The 13,010-nt window shown below is 36.8% G+C and overlaps 1 protein-coding gene and 1 long non-coding RNA gene across 5 annotated transcripts in view; one reads left to right on the forward strand and one right to left on the reverse strand.

Moving 5' to 3' along the window:
- Nucleotides 1-6,128, reverse strand: part of LOC125252408 (macrophage mannose receptor 1-like) — a 37,491-nt gene extending 31,363 nt beyond the window's left edge. For 3 of the 4 annotated variants that reach the window (XR_007181219.1, XR_007181220.1, XM_048165672.1), the window contains exon 1: nucleotides 3,819-4,255. Coding sequence is in view for 2 of the 4 variants with exons in the window: in XM_048165672.1 (XP_048021629.1) it covers nucleotides 3,819-3,861 (43 nt within the window). In the remaining 2 variants the exon portion in view is untranslated. Of the gene's footprint in view, nucleotides 1-3,818; nucleotides 4,256-5,278; nucleotides 5,306-6,055 lie in introns of those variants that run through there. The other variant, XM_048165673.1, reaches the window with a different exon arrangement.
- On the forward strand, nucleotides 778-2,780 carry LOC125252411. The gene is made up of 7 exons (XR_007181221.1): nucleotides 778-958; nucleotides 1,062-1,177; nucleotides 1,264-1,386; nucleotides 1,545-1,800; nucleotides 1,877-1,982; nucleotides 2,064-2,169; nucleotides 2,244-2,780. It is a non-coding gene; the product is annotated as an uncharacterized LOC125252411 (long non-coding RNA).
- Nucleotides 6,129-13,010: the final 6,882 nt, after the last annotated feature.

Here is a 13,010-nt window from a genome sequence, read left to right on the forward strand (position 1 = left end):
TCTCTATAATAAAAATGTATAATTCAGATTTTGATCTCCATATCCATTTACATATATTATATACATCTTCCAAGGGGTTTTTTCCCTCCTAGGACTTTTTTCCCAGTGCTAGCACGCTGGGTTTTTCTCCTAGGGGGTTTTTTCCACCCCTGGGAGTCAGCCGACATTGGCTTAATGTAGCACCATCTTGTATATGTTACATATTACCACGCTTGCTTGTACAGCTTATTTTTAACCATTTCTCTTTTTTCTGTGCTCCTAATATGTAAAGCTGCTTTGAAACAATTACAAATTGTAAAAAGCACTATATAAATAAATTTGACTTGACTTGACTTAGCAGAGGACACTATATCAAATGCCATTTCTATGAAGGAGAAAATGGACAGCATTGTTAAAAAAAAAAAAAAAAAAAAAAAAAAAAAAGTAAAAACGAAACAGGACAGGACACAGAAGGTGGCAAATCGGGCTCCATTTTTTGTAGGCCAGAAGGTCCTGCGAAAAAACATAAGGGCCCAGCAGAGGAAAGGGGGCAAGCTTGAACGCAGCTGGTTGGGACCTTATGAAATTGTCCACTTACAAGAAAAAAGTGCAGATTTAAGGGATGAAATGGGGAATTTTTTTCCCAAAATCAACACTGACCATCTCAAACAATTCAAAGAAGACACACCCCGGATACCCCATAGAATAACTCAAGAACCACAATGTAAAAGACCACATAAAGAAATTGGACCATGCCCTTCTGTCACACCTGTTGATCTCACCATCACTACGTCACATGAAAAGCCCCCACCATCACCTCCATCCTCACCAATTGACTTGTCTATTGGACCAAAGCATTCACCAGCTACCAGATCCTCTCCCCTCTCTTCAATGAAAATGCCTCCTTACTCTCCTGTGTCCCACACCACTACAATGGTGACAGAAGTACCGACTCATACCACAGATGCAGCGCATAGCTGTAAGTGTTGATGTAAAGTCAGATCTTATAACAGATTAATATTGGTCTGAATCCATATTTGTGTGGCAATTAGTGCAATGCTGTTTTTGGTCATCCTCTGTAGATATCAAAAGTGCCTGGGATGGAAACGACAGTTATGTACTGCTGTCCAGAGTGGGACCCTACAAATTATTTTTCAAAGATCTGCAGATTGGCCCTGGGAAGGAGTTGGAGAGTGAGGTACTCATTTAATTGATTTTTGAAAAATAAGACTTCCAACAGCTTTATTAATAATCTGTATTTATAATGCTGTTATATTTGTCAAGGTTATAAATGCATACCTGTCACTGAAGGTGAGGCAGCACAATATCACCTCTCCGGGCAAAGCATACCACATGGACACATTTGCCATGACAGACATGTGGAAGGGAAAACATGAGAAGCTCAAGGTGTCCTGCAAATTTTAATGCTGTTATTTTGTATTTTATTACTTGTGCCTATTTTGTTCTGGCTGTATGTAAATTTGTGGTGTTGGTACATACTCAAGGTTTTCATTAGCAAGGTATAGATCATAATTTTTATATATAAATTTGTTTTTCTTCCCCAGTTGGACCCAGCAAACTATGAGCTAATAGTGGGCGTTGTAAATGAGCGCAACCACTGGTTCCTGGTTGCAAGTATTTGTGGTAGGCCTATAGAACATTTAACATTGGCTTAATGTTGATTTGCTCTAAAATCGTGTTGTCTGGATATTTTTCCACACAACCTAGGCCATTTACCCATCCGAACAAAAAAAAAAACATTCTACTTGACTCACTTGGAGAGTCACGCATCAAGAAGAAAAAGTGTTTGGAGGCAACAAGGTATTTTTCATGCAACACAATCAGATGTAGTGTTATTGTGAAACATGTATGCTTGAAAGAAAACTCTTGTTTGTAGAGCCCTGATGATGGCAAAAGGTGTCTCAGTTTCACACTGGGTTTGTGAAAGCCTGCCTCACCCACTTCAGAGGGACACTATTTCATGTGGCGTGTTTGCTTTGAAGGTGTAATAGCATTATATAAAAATATTAAATGTCCATTGAAATGGTACAATACTTTAAAGTTAATTTGTCTTATTACTTCAGTTTGCAGAACACATTCTGCAAAATTCTACAATAAACTTCTCCAGTGAGCCACAAGACATAACACGGTTCAGAATGGAGATTGCTTTAACACTGCTACACCAATCTGGTATGGCTTTAAACTTATGAATACCATTGATGTGCTTTTTGGTGTTCACCTTCACTAGTGTTGTACCTCCATAGATGACCTAAGTGAACTCTGCCACTTTTGTGGAGAGGCAGAAACATTTGAAGACACTGGAGGAGAGACTGAAACATTTGAAGACTCTGAAGTTCTTTGGGTAAGAGCATTTTTGGTTTGTAGTGCAAGTCAAGTAATATGAATGGACCATTGCTTTAAAACTGTTTGTTTCTTATGTTGACAGATTGCTTGTGACTACTGCGGGCGGTGGTTCCACTTAAAATGTGTGGGCAATCCATCTACAGAGAAGGAATACAAATGTGTTTCTTGCAATAAATGACTCAGTTATGAAGCCTTTTGTTTTTTTTTTTGTTTTTTTTCCCCCTCAATTTTCACTTTGGGTAAACTCTTTTCTTTTATAAAATTTGCCATTTAAAATCACCTGTGAACTACCTGTGGTTCAAATAGGCCTGCAATGGAGGCTTCTGTACTAACCAAAGCCTTAATAAACATGGCATTAAAATCTGTAGTGCATTTTAAATTGGAAAAGGAATAAAGATTTGAAGAGGAAAAAAAAAAAAAAAAAAAAAAACCTTCGAGGGGAAAAATAGTTTTTGAACCTTTTGGGTTCCCATGCTTGTGAAAAGGGGAACACAGATTCTGAAGGGAACAATCAAATTTGCAATAATGCTAAACGGTTATGAGGCATAAAGTTTGGACATAAGCTAATTTGTGTTGGCACAATTCAACTTTATAAATTCAGGCATAATACATAAACTATGAACAAAGTCCAAGATTAATTTAATTCACAGAAATAAAACTGGACTGAATCATTTTATTACGCTACAGTGCAAGACATTTAAACGTAGCGCCAATATTTTTGTCCTCCTTCGCTTTCCGTCCATCCAGCGGTGTTTCATGGCGCATGCGCAGTCCGCAGGGGGAACACACATTCCAAAGGGAACAGAATCGACTGCAACACCGGCAAGCGACGCACTGAGAGTCTTGGCATTTTAAGAAAATGCCAATAAAATCTGCTCTTGCGTCCTCATTTTGAGAACGCTCATTCTCAATGAACACGGCTTGCAGGACGAAACCGGCAAGCGACGCGCTGAGAAATTCAGCAAACTCGGCAGAAATATGCTATATCAACTGAATATATATAACAGGTCTCACCCGAGACGGGGAGAGCGCCATGTTATAATTCTCAATGAACACGGCTTGCAGGGCAGAACCGGCAAGCGACGCGTAGAGAAACTCAGCAAACACAGCAGAAATATGATCTATTAAGTTGAGTATAGAACGAGTCGGGGAAGAGTGTCATGTCATTTCTCAATGAACATGGCTTGCAGGGGCGGGACCGGCAAGCTATGTGCATAGATTCGGCATTACAATAAACACCAGAGAAATGCACTATCAGATTGAAAATGTATCATGAGTCTCACCTAAGTCAGGGGAAAGCATCATGTCAAATTCAGCTGAGTGAGAATAAGCTCGCTCTCATGCTCTCGTAATGAGAGCACTCGTCCTTGACGAACGCGGTTTGCGGAGGCGAACCCGGCAAATGACTCATTCGGAGGCACGGCATTTTGAAGCAAACACCAGCGAGAATATAGAAAAATAAGCTCTGTACTCACCTGACAGAAGACGGCAGGGGATGAGCTGAACGAGTGCTCTCATATGCTGAAGGCGGCTTGTTGGCGGCGCGGTGAACAGCTGCTAGAGAGCGACGATCCGCAGAGCGAGAGATCGCTGTTTAAACGGCGGAGAAATTGTTCTTTTAAGCAATTAAAACCGCTAAAAATAGCTCTTTAAATTGCTCGCCGGATGGCGGCAAGGGAAGCGCTGAGAAACCCGGAGACACGAAACGGGCGGCTCGAGAGCGGGCAGTCTGCGAGGGCGCCGGCGCTGCAGGTCCTCAGCTGGTCCGCTGCATTGCCTCTTCAACGGCAAGAAGAGCTCCTTCCAGCAGGTGAGAGAAGGCGTTCAGTCTCGAAGTTCAGCGAAGAGAAGTGTTGTCGTCGCTTAAGGAGATCGATCTGAAATCCTTTGGCAAAATGCTTGCTTAAATAGCCAGTCGTCCCGGCCATTTTGGCGGGCTTTGGCGCGCTGCATTGCCATAGGCTCGGGCAGCTCTGCCGCGCCGTCATTGGTTCAAAAAGTTTTCCAGTTTGAACCAATAGCCGTGCAGTTACACTGCGTTATTGAAAAAGGTGTTTCCCCATACGCAGTATGAAGTATCGAAAGGGACACCTCAAGTACCCCAGTTTGGGAACCACATGAAAAAAATACTATAGTAATTTATAGTAAATACTATAGTGTTTTTGAACCATACTATAGTAAAGTACTTAATTCCGTAATTAATTTGTTGTGTTAATTCTATTTTGCTGTGGTAATATAACAACTATAGTAGCCTAATATAAGCAAATTACTTTACCCAATACTGTACTAAGATTTCTTCAGCTATTATACTACAATGAATACACAACAGTTTACTGTAGTAAAAACTAAAGTATACTATAGTATTTATTACAGGTGATCAGTTCACTAGCCTATAGTTAATACTACAGTTTTCTGTCGCATTCATTAACAAAGTGTTGTGCTATAATATATACAGTATACTACAATTTAGCCAACTATATTTTAATATAGTACTATAGCATTTTTTCATGTGGAAAAAAGATAATTTGTAAGATTTTTATTTATTTATTTATTTATTTAAAAATATATAACATCGTCCCAAACAGCAAAGACAGTGGGGTCCAAATGTCAGGATTCAAAATATAGTTTACACTGGAAATCAAAATCTAAATATTTGAAACAAAGAAAATTATAACATGAAATGAGGAAAATTCACTATTTCTAGTTTACTAATCAAATAGGCATATTTACGTCAAGGATATGTGAAACGGTCAGATTCTTACTACTATTTAAGAAAATAAAAATCATGATGGGTGTAATAATTTAACAAAAATGCAAAAACATTTCTTTCTTTATTTTTTGCAGTGGGACCCCCTCCTCACACATATATTTTTAAATAAGGATGAAAATAATTATTAGATAAAAAAATAAATAAAGTATAAAAGATATTCCATACCTGAGAATAGTACCAGTGAAAACATGACTGTGGAGAAAAATTATGCATGTTTAATTGAAAAAAAATAAAAAATAAAAATATACATTTGCATAGGCTTAATTTGCAGGTGGACATGTCCACACCACTTTTTGAAACATCTCGTGGCATGTATATAATACAAAAGAAACAATCTCTAGTAGTTGATTAGAAATTAGAACGTTTGTGTAAAATAAGAGACGATCTGACGCTGTAATGTATTTCTGAAATCATGCTGAGTGCTTGTTCCCGCTGTTATCAGTGGCGCAGCAGTGTTCTCTTGGCGCTCGTGCACACTGCTGCGCATTCTTCACACGGACGAGCGCTTCAAAATAGGCTGCAAAAAACGCTGTTGCGGAGTTCTGGTGAAATCACAAAACAAAATGCACACAAACCTGTCCCAAACCTGCACACAAAACAGTCACTGATTAACATCTTTGGTTAAAAAAATAAAATAAACTATACGAGGGAGGACTAGAACCCAAAGCTCTGGCACGCTTCTGCCTCCAGATATTTTTAAAGCGGATCTACATATTTATTCACTAATGTAAATAAGCTCGAGACTAACAATAATACTATCACATTAAACACGAGTTCTGTCAATACATTTTGTGCATTTATTATTGTAGGCTACATTTCTATACACACACACACACACACACACACACACTCCTGTCCCACTAATTTTTAAAAGCAAAGTTACACCACTGTACATTTGTTAAAAAATAAATAAGTGCCAGTTTTGTCAAATATTTAGTTTACCGTAAAGACCTCTCGTGCTCGCCAGTTTCTGTGTGGTTTTATTGCAGCTCTCTTTATATAAAGCATAATGTGGGTGTGACAATATTCTTTAAAACCACAAAACCTGCTAGGTGGCCTAAATTAGATACCAGTATAGTTTTTGTTTAGAAATGTACAAAATATAGATATAAACTATATGTAAACACAACTTAACATACTATTTTACACATAGTATGTTCTATAAAGAATCATATTGTCTTAAAGAACCGCTTTATGGTAAAATTGTTCTTTACCGCCTTTTTGTTTTATTTCTTTTTTCTTTTTATCTATAACTGTCAATTGATTATTCTGTTGATTCTATTGATTTTATCGAGCTCAACTATCCGACACTTTCTCAACAGGTAATTGATATCCTTCTTAAAATGTCTACAGATGTTAACGTTTCAATTGCAATGTGGTTTTCTCAGTTATATCTATGTCTAAAGATGAATTTAAATATCAGTCTTTGTGTCATGATTATCTTAATAAAGAAATATGACACATAATGACTTTAACAGTTGGAACAGTTTTAATGAATGAAAGTGATTTTTTTAGAATTTTGCCTGTTTACTTGAACCTAGTGGCAAAGTTTATAATCTGGCCCATCAGTATTAACAAAGCTTTTCTTCTGCACTTGTTTTACATATTTAACTTTCTGTTGATCAAAACATTGCCCACCACTTCCCTTTGCATTTATTTTTCATAGATATTTTCTGACTGCTCTGTAATTTTTTAATAGTGATTTTATGATACATGATAAATTATCATTGTGGCTGAATGTTTTTTAAAAGAGAAAGCAGACATCTGAACATAACACAGAACCAGACGTACAAGTTAATGGATGGTTTAAAAAAATCCTGTATGTTCACATTTTACTGGCTATTGTATAAAAAATCAGCAAAAATAGGACCGAAGCACGCACATCAGTGGCAAAAAAAAAAAAAATGCTCAGGATTGGGTGCTTGACAAAGGAAATGATAAAAAAAAACTGAAAAGTCGGCACACTAAGGCTCAAAAAAAAAAAAAAAAACAAGGATGCACTATGGGAAGAAGGCAAGCCGGCAGAGGCAGTGTGATGCTTTGGGCAATGTTTTATTGTTTTATTATTTTATTATATTGTTATTTGAATGGAAGTTTCCTCTCTCCATCTCAGTAATGGATGACTTCTACTTTGCCAAGTGGTTAGCCTATGTTTTTATGAATCATTATACATGCTCATATGTACAGGAGGACAAGATTAGTTTGTGAGGTGTTAGTTGTAGGGAGCTGTCTGAAGTTTACTAAAAAATAAATGTAAGGTGAAATACCTGATGCTCTGAGATAGGTGTGTCATCGAACTTGCTTGTCACGCAACATTTTTTTATTTTTTTCTTTATTAAAGTTCCTGTAAAGCAATGTGTTCTGTGTTTGTCACGCCACAGAAAAATGTGTTATTAACCACCCAGCCAAATCTGAATGATTAAAAAAACCATAAAGTAAATGAAATAAGTTATTAAAATCTTGAAAAACAAAGCAGTATTCTCTGCTCTCAAACGCTGGGGGCGTGTCAACAAAACAGGCTATAAACAAAAGAATCACCTTAGAGGGTTGCACAATTTAGTAGAGTTACTGTGATTTACATACTAATTATGACATAAGCACACAATGCAACTTACACTCATTGGTGGGCACCAGTGGTACACAGTTTTCCAGAAACACTGTTGCTGCGATTTTTTTCCAATCCATGGCAGTAAAGGCGGTGCAACTATAATGATCAGTGCTCGGTGGCTCCAGTGCGTCATCAACAGTTATTAGGCTTGTTCGACTTCATGCAGCGCTGCACAGACCGATTGTTGGCTGACTTGAAGCAGTGCATGCCGGTTAGAAATTTTGTCCGACTTGAGACAGCGCCGACGCCATGAGACTGTGACGTATGGCTTCAAATTACTACAAATCAGACCTTTAGTTTGACTAATGCTCAAAAATCTGTATTTTTAGAACAGTTAAAGCTCTATTCATGTAGTCGTGATGTTATATTGTGTCATGTTTATCAAAATAAAACTGATAAAATACATAGACCCCACTACATTGGTATTTAAATAATATATGCTTGTGTTGAACTTTATACTTGTAAAAAAAGCATGTAAGTAATACATAAAGTATTGAATGTAAATGTCTTTGAAATATCAGTATATTTGTGAAATATTGCATTTATCTGCATACAGGTGCTGGTCATATAATTAGAATATCATCAAAAAGTTCATTTTTTTATTGTAAATTATTTTTAAAAATGAAACTTTCATATATTCTAGATTCCCTACATGTAAAGTAAAACATTTCAAAAGTTTTTTTTACATTTTGATGATTAGAGCGTACAGCTCATGAAAGTCCAAAATCCAGTATCTCAAAATATTAGAATATTTCCTAAGATCAATCAAAAAATGGATTTTCAAAACAGAAAAGTTCAAGTTCTTTAAAGTATGTTCATTTGTACATTCAATACTTGGTCGGCAGCACATATTACAGCAAATGACTTGCTTCTAGCACAAATTACAGCATCAGTGAAGTGTGGCATGGAAGTGATCATCCTGTGGCACTGCTGAGGCACTATTGAGCCTTCAGATCATCTGTATATTGTTGGATCGACTGTTTCTCATCTTTCTCTTGAAAATATCCCATAGATTCAGGGGTCAGGCATGTTGGCTGGCCAATAAAGCACAGTAATATCATGGTCAGCAAACCACTTGGAAATGGTTTTTGCACTGTGGGCAGGTGCTAAAGTCCTGCTGGAAAAGGAAATCAGCATCTCCATAAAGCTTGTCAGCAGATGGAAGCATAAAGTGCTCCAAAATCTCCTGGAAGATGGCTGCATTGACTTTGCACTTGATAAAACACAATGGACCAACACCAGCAGACGTCACGGCCCAAATCATTACTAACTTCAGAAACTTCCCACTAGACTTCAGGCAGCTTGGATTCTGTGCCTCTCCAGTCTTCCTTCAGACTCTGGAACCATGATTTCAACATGAAATGCAAAATTTACTTTCATCTGAAAAGAGGACTTTCGACCACTGTTCACTGTCCAGTTCTTTTTCTCCTTAGCCCAGGTAAGATGCTTCTGATGTTGTTTCTGTTTCAGAAGTGGCTTGGTAGTCCTTTTCCTGAAGATGTCTGAGTGTGGTGGCTCTTGATGCGCTGACTCCGGCTTCATTCGACTCATTGTGAAGCTCTCCCAAGTGTCTGAATTGGCTTTACTTGACAGTATTCTCAAGCTTGTGGTCATCCCTGTTGCTTGTGCACCTTTGCCTACCCAATTTCTTCCTTCTAGTCAACTTTGCATTTAATATGCTTTGATATTTCACTCTGTAAACAGCCACCACATTCAGTAATGACCATCTGTGACTTACTCTCTTTGTGGAGGCTGTCAATGATTGTCTCCTGGACCATTGCCAAGTCAGCAGTCTTCCCCATTAGTGTGGTTTCAAAGAACAAGGATTTATACTGTAGGGATGGTCATTTAATGAAACTCAAATGTAAATATTCTAATATTTTGAGATACTGGATTTTGGACTTTCATGAGCTGTACTTTCTAATCAACAAATAAAAAAAAAAAAATAAAAAAAAAAAACTTTTGAAATGTTTTACTTTACATGTAGGGAATCTAGAATAAATGAAAGTTTCATTTTTTAAAATCATTTACAATAAAAAAATGAACTTTTTCACGATATTCTAATTATATGACCAGCACCTGTATTTACCTACTTTAGTGTTAGAGGAGGGGCCTTCCTCTGTGGCAATAAAAAAAAAAATCCTGAACACAGAATTCGTGAAAAACTGTTTAACGGTCTAACTCCACAATTCAGTAGTACATAGTTCACAGTCTTTGTAATGTGTTTCAGCAATACATTTGTAACATTTTTGATGTTTAGAAACAATTCTCAGAATTGACTATACAGGGAATGTTGCAGTTTCAAAACAAGATGAGCTCTACTAACAGCATATGTGACATAGTTTCAATTGTCACAGACATATCTGACAAATCTAACCCATCCTGCTCATCAGTTCACTCGTGAATGTTTTGCTGGGGTTAGGGCCTTAAAGGCACAATATGTAAGATTTTTAAAATATCTAAACACCATAGCAAAGTGTTATATATTTTGTTGACACGTGTATTTGCATTTTCTCAAATGTTTCCAGCAATGTTTAAATCTAGAGAAATTCACGATTTTAACCAGTGTAACATCCCTCCTTATTGTCACTGGCATCATGTCTGCGTTATCTTCAATTTCCCCTTTTACTGTCATAGAAATCAAGGCAACACAGAGAGTTTAATGAAAAAATGCGGAAGTGGTAAAACTGTGCTGAGTTACTCGACCATTTAATTCAACAAATAAAGTGACATGTATGAGTAGTAATTTAGCATTAAATATTACGTTACTTGTGGCCAATCCATTAGAATGAAATACAATCATGTGTTTAAATGTAACAGCTATAAAAATTGACTTATTTGCGACTTAATTTCATTACCTCATCCATGAACATGATCGTCGGATTGATTTCCATCGGCAGTGGAGGTGAAAAACTCCCATCATTCCACACTCCTTCACAGCAACATCAAGCCATGGCTTTGTTATTGTTTTGAATAAGCGACCTCTAGCATCAAAAATGACATACTGTGCCTTTAAAGGGGTGGTTGATTATAATTTCAATTTTTTTACTTTAGTTAGTGTGCAATGTTGCTTTTTGTGCATAAACAACATTGCATTACCAATGTAAAAAGAATGCATGAAATAATCTTCTCCAAACCACTGTTTAGGCATAGCTTTAGCTGTATCAGAACCTCTTTTAGGTGCCATTTTCATATAGCTTCGAACAATTTCTCTTGGCCGCCCTCTTGTATATCTTTCAATAAAATACAAGCAATCGCATTTGTTATTTGTTTTCTCCTCTACACAATGTTTAAAAGCTTTGGTGAACAAACTGAATTGCAGTTTAAGACATTAAATTTGTAAGCACATACCACAAGACACTTCTCTTTAAAAATATAAATGAGACTAGCATTCAGCTGCGCTGAAACTGTAATTTTGACCTTCAACCGTTTGGGGTCTATTGAAGTCCACTATAAGGAGAATAATGTTTTCATCAAAAACCTTAATTTCTTTTCAACTGAAGAAAGAAAGACATGACTAACTTTCCTGCTCTCAGCAGAAAATACAGAGAGTACAGTTTAGACATGATTTCTCTAAAAATAATGATACATTTTACACAGATTTCATTCAAGCGAAAAATTTAAGTTATGATCAGAGATTTACATTCATACCAAACAAGGCACACTTTCAATCAACCATTCAATAGTTAAAACAATTACATGAATTGTGAGTGTTCTAAGCATAACTAGTTACATGTATAATGTGTAGACATTATATAGAATTGTGCAGTTGATTCTATGTTTGATAAGTCAATTTAGAGTTGTTTTGGTTTGTAGACTGAATGGAGCCGCAAATGACAGATTCTCTGATTTTGGGTCCTGCGTGTTGATTTGGGATCTTCAGTGTTGAGATGAGTTTTGTATGGAGTTATGTTTGAACGAATCATCTGGAAGATTATTTTGTGTGGTTGCAATTTTTGCATCAATATCCATTTGTTCCTTACTCTGTGTGAGCGAAAAATGTGGCTTTTTCCGTTTCAAGCCTAATGCGAGGCACCGAGGCATTAGATTTGGTGGAGCATGAACTGTGGCAGCTACTTTTGTGGCATTAAGTGCAATTCCACATTTAAAACGCAATCATTGGGTTGGCAGCACAATCACATTCTTCCTGTAGCTTATCCAATCATTTATTTACCAAAGTGATGAATTCCACAATTTGCATCATTTTTGCTTTGAACCATGTTTCATGACTGTCCTTCATGTGTAAACCACATGTATAAACCGTGAGTTGCTGTCAATTTGTGTTGTTTTTGTTTTGGTTTATTTTCATAAAAAAATACATTGTACAAAATACATCTAGTTCTTAAACCCAGACAGCAACATAGTGTAATCCACATGCTGCCTGGGTTTAAGAACTAGATGCAGTTTTAAAGGTGCCCTCGAATGAAAAATTGAATTTATCTTGGCATAGTTGAATAACAAGAGTTCAGTACATGGAAATGACATACAGTGAGTCTCAAACTCCATTGCTTCCTCTTTCTTATGTAAATCTCATTTGTTTAAAAGACTTCCGGAAAACAGGCGGATCTCAACATAACACCGACTGTTACATAACAGTCGGGATCATTAATATGTACGCCCCCAATATTTGCATATGCCAGCTCATGTTCGAGCATTAGACAAGGAAAGGCAGTATTAACGTCTGGATCTGTGCACAGACAAGGTAAGCAAGCAAGAATAACAGCGAAAAATGACAGATGGAGCAATAATAACTGACATGATCCATGATAGCATGATATTTTTAGTGATATTTGTAAATTGTCTATCTAAATGTTTTGTTAGCATGTTGCTAATGTACTGTTAAATGTGGTTAAAGTTACCATCGTTTCTTACTGTATTCACGGAGACAAGAGCCGTCGCTATTTTCATTTTTAAACACTTGCAGTCTGTATAATTCATAAACACAACTTTATTCTTTATAAATCTCTCCAACAGTGTAGCATTAGCCGTTAGCCACGGAGCATAGCCTTAAACTCATTCAGAATCAAATGTAAACATCAAAATAAATACTTTACTCACATGATTCGATGTATGCACACAGCATGCATGACGAACATCTTGTAAAGATCCATTTGAGGGTTATATTAGCTGTGTGAACTTTGTAAATGCGCTGTAATATAGTCGAGAGCTCGTGTGGCAGGGAGTGCGCGATTTAAAGGGGCCGCAGCCTGAATCAGTGCATAGTTAATGATGCCCCAAAATAGGCAGTTAAAAAAATTAATAAAAAAAAATCTATGGGGTATTTTGAGC

This window comes from Megalobrama amblycephala, linkage group LG18, assembly GCF_018812025.1.
Source record: "Megalobrama amblycephala isolate DHTTF-2021 linkage group LG18, ASM1881202v1, whole genome shotgun sequence".
Lineage (NCBI taxonomy): Eukaryota > Metazoa > Chordata > Actinopteri > Cypriniformes > Xenocyprididae > Megalobrama > Megalobrama amblycephala.